We start from the raw sequence: 15,000 nt of genomic DNA, 5'->3' as shown, positions 1-15,000 counted from the left end.
AGAGAGAGAGAGAGAAGAGACAGACGGGGAAAGAAGGAGAGAAAGAGATGGGTGGTTGAGGGATTGTGAAAGGTAGAGAAGGGGGGTGAGGGGGAAGATGCGGCAAAATAGGAAGGGAAAAGAGCAAGAGAGAGGCAGGAAAAAGGATAAATGATTAAGAGAGAAAAAAACAGATAAAATGGGAAGGGAAGATTAAAAATGGTTATGAGAAAAGAGAGAGAGAGAGAGAGAGAAACACCGTTTATATACACAGAACTCCCCTGAGCATAAACAAAGTAGGGTAAATAGAACAGGGCCTACAGTAGCAGTAGATAGCACTGGAATGCAAATATATACACAGCCATGGAGCTACCTCATCTCCAGCACAGCACAGTAACACTGCAATAGAGACTACAGGTGGCCTCAAATTAGGGCTGCACGATATATCGAAAATATATCGATATCGCGATATCACGGCTTGCGATACACGTATCGCAAAAGTTGTGCATGTATCGCAAACAGTTTTTAATATTTAATAACAGGAAATTTGGTGAGAAGGTTAAAAAATGCATTAAAAATGTTGACATTTTAAGTTGATGCTGTATATTAGCCATGTTTTTTCTTAATAAAAAATAATGGTGGCAATAAAACATTGCTCGAAGTTGTTTTATACATGATAAAGGGTATAATGGCAAGTAGAGAGGGGAAAATATATGTATATATTAAATATCGCGGGTAATATCGATATCGCAGTATACAGTCATGTTATCGTGTATCGCAAATTTTTCTAATATCGTGCAGCCCTACCTCAAATGGGCAGGCGCTGGGAGAGACACCAGCAGACAGACTGATAGAAACGCATCAACAGACAGACTGACAGACGCACACCAGCAGCAAGCCTGAATGGTGGAAGCAGGCAGGCAGACAGCCAGGCAGGCAGGCAGGCATAGACAAATAGACAGGCAGGCACACAGACACAAATAGGCAGACAGACAGAGACACATGGACAGAGAGACAGACAAAAGACAGAGGCAGTCAGACAGAGGGAGGGAGGGAAGTTGGAAGACAAGCAGGCAGACAGACAGGAGCTCACTGCGGCCCGTTAGCCAGGGCCGTTTCTCCCCCTTAGTCACACAGATAGACAGACAGACAAGTAAACAGAGAGACAGACAGACATACAGAGTCTTGGAGTCAGACGGACAGACAGGCAGACTGGCAGACAGACAGGCAGACAGGCAGACAGACAGGCAGGACAGACAAGCAGACAGGCAGACATTCAGATCAGCAGACAGGCAGGCAGGCAGACATTCAGATCAGCAGACAGGCTGGCAGACAGACAGACATTCAGATAAGCAGATAAGCAGACAAGCAGGAAGGCAGGAAGGCAGACAGACAGGGCTACTCACGGGTGCTCTGCAGCAGGTCCATCTCTCCCCACTTGGAGTCACAAGTGGCCTGCAGACGCTGCTCCAGCTGACGAGCATACTCCAGCACATCCTACACACACACACACACACACACACACACACACACACACACACACATACACACATACACACATACACACACACACACACACACACACACACACACACACACACACACACGAAACACAACCGAGCAAATACACAGTAAGATGATGTGCTAAACAAAATATTACACATCCATTTTCATCAGGAGTATTAAGTTTGAATAAGTGAAATCAAGGAACATTTGGGCAATTTTCCATACAGTATGCTTGGAGAATTTTAACTTCATTTTGATGTGTGCCTTGATGTGTCCCCAAATGTTTTCATTTCAGTTGCAACGTACTGTGTTGTTTAGACCAGTGTCCAACCTTTTTTTTAGGCGAGGCACCCTTTCAATTAATGAAAAATGTCAAAGCACCCCAAACTAACAAGTTGTAACATGGCATTGCATCCGATACCACACAGGCTTAGAAAAGTAACACATTTTGGAGACGTTCGAAGTCAGATTTATCTCAGACAGGCTATGTTTAGGCTGTTGTGCGTAAATGGTAGATGAAACTTGAAAGATTCCACTGACTAAGCATTATGTATTAATTTATATAAATATGTATTATATTACATTATTTATTGATTTATTTAGGTCAATTTCACGTTTCTGCGGCACCCCTGAGTGTGTGTAGTTCCTTTCTCACGCTGCCACTGAGGCGGAAGCGAATGCAACACTGTGCCAGACCAGTCAGAGAACATTCCCGTCTGTGCTTGAATACTTACTGATCTGACAGACGTGTGACAAACCTGTCACCGTGTGGAGAGGAAGCATCAGTATCTATGAAGTAACTTGAACACATGTACTGTATGTGTGAAGGTGCACACTTCAGTTACAGACACGCACGCACACACGCATGCACACACGCACACACCTACACACACACGCACGCACGCACCCACCCACACTTGATTACTTTTACTTGGACCCAAGAGACAAATCAAGATCCAAATACTTTGGAATAGGCTATTGACAGGCTGGCAGATTTTAAAAGACTTACACACTTATGTATGCCCGTATCGTTAAACCAATGAAACACCATTTAAGGATAAACAAAACATCTCTGTCTCCATATTTGCATGCTACCAATGACAACTGAAACGAGCAAAACTTTGCCAGTGTTTTTGCGCTTGAACACACACACACACACACACACACACACACACACACACACACACACACACACACACACACACACACACACACACACACACACACACACACACACACACACACACACACTCACTCACTCACTCACTCACTCACACACACACACACACACACACACACACACACACACACACACACACACACACACACACACACACACACACACACACACACACACACACACACCACCATTTGGGTCAGTCTGGTCCTTCAGCATTTGCTTGTCATATTTGCTCTTGTTGGATGTCAACATCTCTGTGTGTGTGTGTGTGTGTGTGTGTGTGTGTGTGTGTGTGTGTGTGTGTGTGTGTGTGTGTGTGTGTGTGTGTGTGTGTGTGTGTGTGTGTGTGTGTGTGAGTGTGTGTGCGCTTGCTTTTGTTGGATGTCAAGGTCTGTGTGTGTGTGATGTTGGATGTCAAGGTCTGTGTGTGTGTGTGTGTGTGTGTGTGTGTGTGTGTGTGTGTGTGTGTGTGTGTGTGTGTGTGTGTGTGTGTGTGTGTGTGTGTGTGTGTGTGTGTGTGTGTGTGTATGTGTGTGTGCGCGTGTGTGTGTGTGTGTGTGAATGTGTGTGCGTGTGTGTTCTCGCGGGATGGCAGCTGAAGAGAGTAACCTTTGCCCTTTGCTGTCTGGCCTGTGCAGTGCTGGCAGTTTGTTTATGGGACTGTGTTGAAGACAGCCACCTGGCAGGTGCGAACAACTAGTGTGTGTGTGTGTGTGTGTGTGTATGTGTGTGTGTGTGCCAGCAGCAGGTTTGTTCCAGGGTATGCTGCAGTGGACCCAGGGGACAGTAAGGGGAGTTGTGGGTGCAGCCCAGCCCAGGGGACAATCACAGGGGAATGGAGAGGGGAGGGAGGGTTACAGCACACGGCTGAGATGGATGTGTGTGGCTGTGTATCCATGTGTGTGTGCTGGAACACTGCTTGCAGGTGTGTGTGTGTGTATACACACATTGTACCCTGATTTACTCTGAGTGCACGTGTGTGTGTGTGTGTTTGCATGCGTGTGTGTGTTTGCATGCGTGTGTGTGTTTGCATGCGTGTGTGTGTGTGTGTGTGTGTGTGTGTGTGTGTGTGTGTGTGTGTGTGTGTGTGTGTGTGTGTGTGTGTGTGTGTGTGTGTGTGTGCGTGTGTTACCTGTTTCTCCATTTGCAGTTGTTCTTTCTCCTTCTGAGCTACACGGAGACTGGCCTTCAATTCTTGAAGCTCACGTCTGCTCTCACTCAGCTGCACCTAAACACACACACACACACACACGCACACGCACACGCACACGCACACGCACACGCACACGCACACACACACACACACCCAAAGATGTGTTATAGTGTTATTTATTCAGTGCATTCAGACTAACGTTTTGACATGCGTCTTCATCAGATTCCTCCGGAAAAAGAGTCTGGTGTCTATTGTTGTTATTTATTTTTTTCAGTGCATTCAGACAAACGTTTCGACTTGAGTCCTCTGGGTCATCAGAGAGGACTCTGATGAAGACGCATGTCGAAACGTTAGTCTGAATGCACTGAAAAAAATAAATAACAAATAATAGACATCCGTGTTACACCAGATTCTTATTCCTTTTTACTTTGATTTGACCTGCTCTGGTTGCACCGGATTATTAACTTAAAAGTGCGGAGTGCATATCTCCTTTGTCTTACATGTGTTATAGTGCATTATAGAGCATACCTTGTAGTTCTACTCCTGTTAAGGCGGATTCATACTTAGCGTTACTGGCGCTAACCTCATTCATACCTCCCTCGCGACGATGGTGTGCGCTCAAAATGACGTCACACGCCCCTCCGCAAGCTGCCGCAGCGCGAGGTCGTGCATCCCAGATTTTGGTAACTTGGCGTGCGCCACCAACGACCAGCAGCAGGACAGGCATGCAAACAGGTCAGGGGTGAAAAAGGTGACAAGAGCAGCGCAGCGCGGTGCGGCGCGGCGCAGTGCACGCGCGCAAACGCAGGTAAACACGTGTGTGTTGTGCGCAGTGGATGATCTTGTATAACAGTCTCAGACTAGGGGGGAGAGGATGAGCATACTGTAGTTATTAGCGACCAAGGGACAGTGAACATGAGAACTGCCAACCTTACTCCATGACTTAGCTGTCATGTCTGATGAGGGGTTGGGTAGATAACTTGATAAAATAGGTTTTTATCATGATAGAGCAGTGGTTCTCATAGTAAGTTTCCCCAACACCCCATTGACCTCATCAAAACCCTTAGGCCTATTAAAAATAAAATAGGCCAAAATGCCCCCAAATGACACTAAGCACCCCTCCTCTCATCAGTCTCCTAACACCCCCTCAACACTTGCCTGGTTGTCATCTCATGCATATTTAATCATCATATTTCAGACAACTTGCAATAGGTTACAAAACTAATCTTTGTCAAAGTTTGAATTAGCTACTGCAGTTTTACTCAAACTACTCAAATTTTAGCCTATTCACCTAGTATCCCTTTTAATGTCTTCCTGTAGAAAAAATGAGTAGGAATAGGAACGCTCCAACTTTGACATTTTTTTAAGGTCATTTAGATAAAGGCCTACAAAGGAATCGGATTAAAATAAAATTTGGAATGATTTGGCCAAGTATTGCAATTTGTCCTGTGTCAAACGCTAGACTGACTGGCCCAGCCTTCTCTCTCCCTTCCCTCTGCCCGCAATATGCACAATGTTGCACGCCTCGCGTAGTCTACATGCGCTTTTTTCACCTGTTTTTTATCCATATTTTTTACCCGGTAGCTACTTTAGACTTTTTTCCCCTAGCGCACTCTCCCGCTGAACTCTCCAAGTTGGATTCTCTCGCGCAGAAATCAGATGTCCTTTGCATCGACTATAACCGAAGAACAAGTAGGCCTACAGCGAACGGAAACTGAACTATTCTACTGTTAGCGTAAATGGACATTTCAAATCATTAACCGAAACAACAGAATACCAGGAACACGTGCGTGTAACCACTTTCGGAGCTCTTATGAGAATACATTATTTTTCACGAGGGCAGGGAAGCTCCGGAGTCAAATTATCAGGCAAAACAACTGTGAGGTGGGGGGTACCTGTTCACTAACCACGCAGACTTCCACGTTTAGAGCTAAATCCAAAGACGGCACATTTCAGGATTTGGGTAGGGGAAAATGGCGGACACAACTCTCTATATTATAGAACTAAAAGACATTTGATATAACTACGCAGCCCAGCCGACCAGAAAACACAGGGTTTTGCGCTCTTTCCTTTCGAAGTATGAAGACAGGGCGGGACTTAGATTGAGCTCGTTCTTGTTATTGGCTGTGCCGACAAACAGAAATACTGTGATTGGTCAGCAGTCATTGTCGGTGGCGGTGGTGGCATCTCTCCAGCAATTTGCTGTATGACATTTTCTGCGGTATACATTTCAACTCGCTCGACCCCCCCCCCCCCAAATATTTTCTCCTCGGATCTGCGCGATTCACAGAAATGACCCATTTTTATTTCAAAACGGCGAATTTCGCCGAAAAGCGGCAAGTTTGCATGCCTGGCAGGAGTTGCGAAGAGATATGGCTACAGCTACTGTACTACAGAATGGACCCTGCATCATTTTGAGGAAAATAAAATGTCTCAGAGAGTTAATTTATCTTCTCCCTTAAATGTTGTTCAGTGAAACAATTGTTTACTTTGTTCAGAAGCACGTTGTGTTTGGCGATCTATTTATAAATTCTGCAGCCAGAACAATGCTCTCACATGGTCTTGGAATGATCTGGCAATGTAGGCTACAACAAAAATCTACGTTTCACTGTGGTAAGTCATAAGTCAGACGTTCAGTAGCCCTACAGAAGCCGTGTTTGGCTCTCTATTTTTATACATCTGTGGAACGCCAGCTGCGAGTTGCGATAAATTCTGCCGTTTTTCTCATGAACAGCAGAGGGCACACTTCCGAAAATGCAAGCAAAAGCCTGTAAATGGCGCTTTTGACTATGAATGGTAGTGATGGGCCTGTTAAGAATTGTGAGCCCTGAGTCTCCTGAGCCCTCAACAGCCAGGCATCTCCTCACTGCTCTTAGCAAATTGCCCATCCCCCGTTGCTGGTGGGCTACCTGTGTCCCCCCTCCTTCTACTGCTCTCCTCTGCTTGACCTGTGCACTCGGTGATTTTCCGTTCGTGGCCCTATAGTGGGTTGCTAGGGGCCCTCGGCAACAGGCGCTCCCCCTGCTACTGACATACAGACCCCTTTCACTGACCTACAGACCCGGTACTTTTCCGTCATGCACCGAGTGTGTGGGTAGGCAGTGATTGGCCCAGCAAGCAGACCTTCCGGCTCCAGAGGTGGGTCCTGGCCTGCTGGTAACACCCCTGGCTCGGCACCCTGCTGTGCTGCTGGGAGCATATAGGGCCAGGACAAGAGGTCACCACAGACCACTCATCGGACGGGGACTCCATGCACACTTGGGATCCATCTTTCTCTTCATCTTGGACGTTTCAGGATCCCAGCGTCCACTCATGTACTCTTGCCGTGCGTCTTTGAGAGTGAGTTGCTACTGTGTTGTTACTATGTTATGTCATGTCTGTATTGTATTGTGTTTACTGTACAGTTTGTATTGTTTAGTGGCTGCATAGTATATGTGCTCATTTCTCCATGCCGCGGTTCTACCATAGAGTGCATTGGGTCAGTAATGTGCTACTGTGGTGGAGTAGCGCTTACATCTCTCTTTCTGTTTAATGCATGCTCTGTGTGTCTGCTTTAGGCAGATACATACCCATGCCCCAGTCCACTCAGCTACTGTAGGTAGCTGTGTCATGTTCCCTCCTCACTCCCCCTTGTTTAGGGTGGCTGCTTGTAGGCAGTCACCCTCATGTTTCCCTCCCCCTTGGTCAAATAGCTGCTGTAGGCAGCTATCCTCATTGCCCTCTGTACATATTGTATATTGTATTGTATATTTTGTATATACTCTGTATGTGTAATTTCCTTTTTGCATATGTGTATTTTCATTTATGTATATATGCTTATGTCTTTGTATTTTCTATTTTACTTTTCTAGTAAAACCACGGTTTACCACGGGTTTACTTCTTCATCTGTGTGTGTCTGACTTCATTGGACATCTTCATACTGTTCTGGCCGGACAGCCTGTGGTGTTTGTTGTATACCTGCACCAGCCCCTATCATACAGTCCTTTTTCGGGTGTATCACAACACCTATTTTTTTCATGGTCCCTCTCGCCGGATACAACAATTGCCACAGTGAAGATGTCCTTCCCTGAGGTCAGCATTCATCCTCGCCGTCTGCCCCAGGATCAGACACACACACGCATGGACATCCCCGTCGTGGGACACAGCAGGCCCCGGGAGGTGACACCGTCTCCCCCTGCTGCTCAGACCCACCTCGACGCATCAGCAGCGATCCTCGCCGCTCTCAAGCACCTGAGAGAGGAACACAGGCAGACCTTCCAGGCACTGCGAGAGGAAAGCAGGCTGATGCGTGCAGCCAATCAGCAGCTGAGGAGAGACGTGGACTTCCTCATGCAGCAGCACCTAGCCGGTCTCCAGGTGCCAGCTGCTCCAGCGTCCTCTTCCGTCGGACATCACAGCCCAGGTCATCCAGTGAGGGATCACCGGCATGTCCCAGGACCAGAGGCACGCCCCCCTTCTCCTCAGCCTGCACAGCTGGATGATGACAACTTCCCGCCACCTCCTCCGTCAGTGTTCTACACTCCAGGCGATGCAGCAGAGTCACCACCCCGGGTGCCACCACTGCTACATCCATCCTCGCCTGGGCATGCAGAACCAACCAAGCACGAGAGGTGTCAGCAACGGCCACCAGTGGACAGCTCATGACCCCCCTCATCTGCACGGAGACAGCAGGCTGCGCCTCACTCATTGGCAGACCAGAGGGCCACGGGTTCGGACCAGCACACGCAGCTGCAGTTCTCGCATCAGTCAGTGAGACCGCCATCTCCGCCGCATCAGGAGACGTGTCCTGTCAAGTCTGCTGAGCCGTCTTCATCATCTTTGTCTTCGTCATCATCCTCGTCATCGTCATCGTCTTCGTCGGCTCGTCAGAGAGAGCCACAGAAGTTCTGTCCGTGCTGCAGGACAACAGAGCACTACTTCAACCAGTGCCCTGTCTTCACATCGTTCTCCACTCAGCAGCGAGTGGAATGGATCACGGCTGGACACAAGTGTTTGCGGTGTGGTCGGGATCACCAGACAGCACAGTGCTACCTGAAGGCTCGCTGTCAGCAGTGTAACCGCACCCACCTCGACGTTCTACATGAGGTCAACAGTCCAACCTCAACCTCCACTTCACAGAAGTCAGCCACCGCCCGTGAGCCTGTGAACTACTGCGTCACCTCCGCACGAAGTAGCACAGTGCTACTCAAGATGGTGAAGGTGTGCCTTCATCACCGCGGGAGGAAGGTGGAAACTCATGCTATCCTGGACGATGGGTCAGAGCGCACCATCCTCATTCACAGTGCCGCTCAGAGGCTACATCTCCAGGGTCAGAAGGAGGAGGTCTCACTCAGGACTTTTTGTGAGAAACAGAGGCCCGTCTCAGGGAGATCAGTCTCCTTCTCTGTTTCACCTGCTGATCAGCCCCGGAACCAGTTCCCTGTCAAGCAGGCATTCACGTCACCAGAGCTTCGCCTGTCCAGCCACTCCTACCCAGTAGAGGCCCTTCAGGAGACCTACCCTCACCTCAGAGGTCTGCCTCTCCAGGAGTTCACGGCAGCTCACCCCCTGCTGCTCATTGGCTCCGACTGCCCTCATCTCATCACGCCAGTCAAGCCAGTGCACCTGGGCCCTTCAGGTGGGCCAGCAGCAATGAAGACTCGACTCGGTTGGGCGCTCCAAGGACCAGCCCAGCTTCAGCAGTCACCCTCAAGCTGTCTGTTCACCGAGGAACAGACACCTGCCAGCCGTCATCAGTCTGCCAAGCGCCAGCGCCACACCTCAGGCAGGCTGGCTCAGGCAGCGGCTAGCAGGCATGGTCAACGGAAGCATTCAGAGGTCCACAATGAGGCAGTCAGTTCTGCCAGCAACTCAGCTGACAGCCACAACTGGCGCCCCCCTCTGTCTCAGCTTCACCCCTCATCCCAGGGTCAGGTTGTGTGTCGAATCAGCATCACCAGTGGCAGGAAGGAGCCACGGCGCACACCTGTCAGAGCCCGTCATGGGGCGGCCACCCTCAGCGCCGCCATCAGGAGTCCTTCCCCGAGTGTCCACCCCAGGTCACCTGTTCAACACAGCCATGTGCAGGAGCAGCAGCAGCAGCAGCTACACCAGCATCCCTCCACTCCAGCGTCGGAGCCTCATCGGTCCAGTCGCCGTGGGCAGATGGGGTGGCTCAGACATCCGACCTGATCTTCCTGTCATCCCAGCCGTGCCAGGAGCTGGTGGCAGTTGGCAGTACGGCTTGGGTCTCGGACCAGACCACACGCCACCTGTCCTCTGAACCATCAGCACCCCATCGGCACCCCTTTCACCTCACCATTTTCAACTTTGCTACACAAAGTTGGGGGCGGCTGTTAAGAATTGTGAGCCCTGAGTCCCCTGAGCCCTCAACAGTCAGGCATCTCCTCACTGCTCTTAGCAAATTGCCCATCCCCCGTTGCTGGTGGGCTACCTGTGTCCCCCCTCCTTCTACTGCTCTCCTCTGCTTGACCTGTGCACTCGGTGATTTTCCGTTCGTGGCCCTATAGTGGGTTGCTAGGGGCCCTCGGCAACAGGCGCTCCCCCTGCTACTGACATACAGACCCCTTTCACTGACCTACAGACCCGGTACTTTTCCGTCATGCACCGAGTGTGTGGGTAGGCAGTGATTGGCCCAGCAAGCAGACCTTCCGGCTCCAGAGGTGGGTCCTGGCCTGCTGGTAACACCCCTGGCTCGGCACCCTGCTGTGCTGCTGGGAGCATATAGGGCCAGGACAAGAGGTCACCACAGACCACTCATCGGACGGGGACTCCATGCACACTTGGGATCCATCTTTCTCTTCATCTTGGACGTTTCAGGATCCCAGCGTCCACTCATGTACTCTTGCCGTGCGTCTTTGAGAGTGAGTTGCTACTGTGTTGTTACTATGTTATGTCATGTCTGTATTGTATTGTGTTTACTGTACAGTTTGTATTGTATAGTGGCTGCATAGTATATGTACTCATTTCTCCATGTCGCGGTTCTACCAGAGAGTGCATTGGGTCAGTAATGTACTGCTGTTGTGGAGTAGTGCTTACATTTCACATGTTTCTGTTTAATGCATGCTCTGTGTGTCTGCTTTAGGCAGATACATACCCATGCCCCAGTCCACTCAGCTACTGTAGGTAGCTGTGTCATGTTCCCTCCTCACTCCCCCTTGTTTAGGGTGGCTGCTTGTAGGCAGTCACCCTCATGTTTCCCTCCCCCTTGGTCAAATAGCTGCTGTAGGCAGCTATCCTCATTGCCCTCTGTACATATTGTATATTGTATTGTATATTTTGTATATACTCTGTATGTGTAATTTCCTTTTTGCATATGTGTATTTTCATTTATGTATATATGCTTATGTCTTTGTATTTTCTATTTTACTTTTCTAGTAAAACCACGGTTTACACGGTTTCACTTCTACATCTGTGTGTGTCTGACTTCATTGGACATCTTCATACTGTTCTGGCCAGACAGCCTGTGGTGTTTGTTGTATACCTGATCCAGCCCTTTTTCAATACAGTCCTTTTTTCGGGTGCATCACACAGCACACTATTTTTTTCAGGGCAAATGAAGCTTTGTTGAAGCTCTGAACCATTCAGGCACATTGCTTCACAAATTGGGTTAGTACTTGAAGCTTCAGTAACAGGGCTCTCTCCTGGTGAAAAGCCATGTTTGCAATTCAATGGGCTCTCTTCGATGAGATGTTATACCCTCATCTGCGACAATACTCCCAATATTGGACTGAGCTCATTGCACACTACTTCCAGACATTTGACATTTTAGATTAATCCTACTGATGAGGCAGTTGAGGTAGACAACATTACAAAGGCTATGATGCCACATTTATTTATTTATTCATTTATTATGAGGCTATTTTTTGGGCGATCAGAATAAAGCGTTGCTGAACATTAATGTCTTCTCCTTGTTGTGTTCATAACTTATGATGATGTTGTGTACTTGTCTATCAAGTGGGACTTATGCCTAATGACAGTCAATAAAATATCTATTCTCTCCACTGCAACCTGGCAGACGGCTCTGCAACAGGCCAAACACATTTGTGCGCGCCTGCTGGTTCGTGTGGCAGCGCGAAACACTGCAGCTTCTTTCGGAAAACTGAACCAGTTTGCTGTTTCATAGGTAATATATCACGTGGTTTTTCCGTACTGAAGCAAACTTCGGAACAGTGGTTTAATGGTTTTCGCAGTTGATGGTTTGAAACACGTTCCGGCGCGCTTGTGCCAGACTGCCATCACTAATGAATGGTCTGCAACATTTTACAGTTTTTCTCAATTGGTTTTGTACATTTCTCACAACAGAATAATGATTCTCAAAAGTCTTTGTTCAATTGTGACTTCCTGGTGTTACCTGTGCACATGGTCAAATCAGTTTCTCATTGTTTTCGGCATATAGCAAATGCTCCCCTCCACCATGCCATGGCTGTGTACAATTCTCAGTGATTTCGTACATTATCAATTGCTTTTGTCATATCACTCAAAAAGCTTTGTCACTGAATGCATGAAACTATCTCAATCTTATCTGATCAATGTAATATAAAACTGAATTTACAACATTTCCCATCCAATCTAAACAACATTTCGCTTCAGAAAAGATCCTCAAGAGTGTACTATTCAATTGACAACATGAGAAATTGATTTGACTAGCTTGTCCATGCACTATGACAAAATGACTAACCATTCTGCTGGCGCTCATACGTTCATTGACACAAAAACTTGGTTTTGAAAGACAAATAAGGGTTTTGAGCAAGAGACTCAGTTTTGCAGGTTATCCACCGTGTTTTGCCATTTGTTAAAGCTGTTTTGAGAATGAATATTATGTTTTGCAAATTGCGAGAGAGATTCGAGAAATGTACAAAACCAATTGAGAAATACTTTAATGGTTCTTGCGCCAAATGCGCCAAAGTGCGCACGTTAAGTATGCAGAGCCCTTTAGTCCGCTGTGTGTGTCGCTGACAGCTTTTGCTGGGCCCAGGACATAGGCATCTGAACGGGCCGCCTAACCAATACATACAATGTAATGGGGACCCAATTCTGCACCCCCCCCCCCCCAGCTCCCTGGGACCGGGGCAACATACCCCTTTGTCTCCCCCCTGTCAGCGGGCCTGTGTGTGTGTGTGTGTGTGTGTGTGTGTGTGTGTGTGTGTGTGTGTGTGTGTGTGTGTGTACCCGGTTGCAGTCCTTCTCTCGTCCGAGCTCCACCTGGATCTTCTCCCTCTCCATCCTCTCCTCCTGCAGCACCTCCTCTCTACGCTGCATCTCCGCCAGCAGCTTCTCCATACGCGTACGGTCCATCTAGACAAGACATCACATACAGTAACACAGCTTAGGAAAGGAGACATAGAGAAGAGTAGAATATATACTTAATTTGTCATGCAAGCATGACATTTATCTTTCATCTCACCATAAAAACATAAATGTACATTCACTCCATTAAAAAAACTCACACTCTGAAAAACACAAGTACACATAAAAACATTGCACATTGCACAGGAGAGATAGATAGACAGAAAGTATGGGGGAGAGAGAGAGAGAGAGAGAGAGAGACTTCATACAGTGACATTGGTTAAAAAATGTGGTTATTTGGCCCAGCCGTGGCTTAGTTGGCTGGGCGCTGGACTTCTGCGCGGGTGTCCTGGGTTCCATTCCCGACCCGGGTCATTTCCCGATCCTCCCTCCCCCATCTCTCCCTCCCACTCACTTCCTGTCCCACTCTTCACTGTCCTATCTAAATAAAGATCCTCCCCCCCCCAAAAATATATATATATTGTTATTTGATTATGGTGGACAAATGCTAGATGCAAAAAAACACTTAACTACCACCTGATTCATCAATGTAACATTTCAGGGAAAAGACATGACTGTTGGTGTTAGGCTTCTTAACATATCGGAGTCATACTGGACTGAACTGCCCACCACCAATCTGGGTTACTGTGTCAACCTTTCTCACCCCAACACACACACACACACACCACACACACACATGCACACGAAGGTGTTAAGAAATGGATCTCATGTTGCTGCCTCTCGTCTCCCACCTGCTGCCATCTCTCTCTGAGTATTGCTCAATATCTGACTATTGCTCAATCTCCACTCTGTCACACTTGTTTTGAAGCCGCGTCTGGTCCTATGGTGTCGTCTCCAACTAGGCCTGTGTCCTGATATAACTACAGAGCCCTAATATGCGGCACTACTCTCCCTGTTATTCTAGTCCAACCAGAACGAGAACACGAACACGAACACGAACACGAACACACACACACACACACACACACACACACACACACACACACACACACACACACACACACACACACACACACACACACACACACACACACACACACACACACACACACACACACACACACACACACACACACACTACACCATAGGGAAGTGCAAGGTAAGCAGATTTCCTGGTCCAAGTACATTTCTGTGCCTCATTCTTTGTAATAGGTTACATTAGTGTATTTTTATCATCTTGAGACACCCCCCCGCCTCCCCCCGGCCTTTACCTTTAAATGGTACGTTTGTTCACACCTGGAGAGAAGATGGTAAGTAAGACAACGATATAAATCTAAGGACATGCCCCTGTTTGTAAAAATGAGGTTATCTTGTCCCATTTCACTATTGGGTGAAGAAAAATGGGTCTCCCTCCCCGTTCTCTGAGTCAGAGAGTGGGTACTGTTTTGGTGGCTCACTTGTTTCTGTCTCCTGGATTACTTTGAGCTAAACTGCTGCACTGATACAACTATTGGAGGCATCATTGTAGGGCTGGGAAAAAAATCACTAAAAAGAAAAAAAGACACTAGATTGTCAGTTCCAGTGTCGGAACAATTGCACACAGGGACCCAGGGCAAAACACTACCAGGCCATCTACCAATGAAGTATTTAATACAGTGAAACAACAAACAATAATGGGTATTGTCAGTTCCCCTGCTAAGCTCCGAGATACACTGCAGGCTCTCCCCCATACTACAAAATACGGGCCAGCTCACAATTATGCGGTTAGTTACATTAAACAACTGCAGTAACAGCAATTCCCCTGCTGACCTCTGAGGTGCGCTGCAGGCTCTCGCGCTCCTGTGCCCAGCAGGCGCGGCCCTCCCTGAGGGCCAGGCTGGAGTCTGCCAGCTGCAGGGTGAGCTGTGCGGAGGTGAGGCGCGCTTGGTGCAGC

At 48.0% G+C, this 15,000-nt stretch overlaps 1 protein-coding gene across 1 annotated transcript in view; it reads right to left on the bottom strand.

The window, feature by feature from the left end:
- calcoco1a (calcium binding and coiled-coil domain 1a) overlaps positions 1 to 15,000 on the bottom strand; it is a 38,376-nt gene that overhangs the window by 9,753 nt on the left and 13,623 nt on the right. The window contains exons 9-12 of the mRNA XM_063208170.1: positions 14,877 to 15,000; positions 12,990 to 13,115; positions 3,798 to 3,893; positions 1,386 to 1,476 (exon numbers count right to left, since the gene is read on the bottom strand). The exon at positions 14,877 to 15,000 is cut by the window's right edge and continues 131 nt beyond it. Of these exons, the coding sequence (XP_063064240.1) occupies positions 1,386 to 1,476; positions 3,798 to 3,893; positions 12,990 to 13,115; positions 14,877 to 15,000 (437 nt within the window). The remainder of the gene's footprint in view (positions 1 to 1,385; positions 1,477 to 3,797; positions 3,894 to 12,989; positions 13,116 to 14,876) is intronic.

Source organism: Engraulis encrasicolus, chromosome 10 (assembly GCF_034702125.1).
Source record: "Engraulis encrasicolus isolate BLACKSEA-1 chromosome 10, IST_EnEncr_1.0, whole genome shotgun sequence".
NCBI classification, from domain to species: domain Eukaryota; kingdom Metazoa; phylum Chordata; class Actinopteri; order Clupeiformes; family Engraulidae; genus Engraulis; species Engraulis encrasicolus.
The sequence above is the reverse complement of the archived record's forward strand: the minus strand, read 5'-3'. Positions and strand labels throughout refer to the sequence as shown.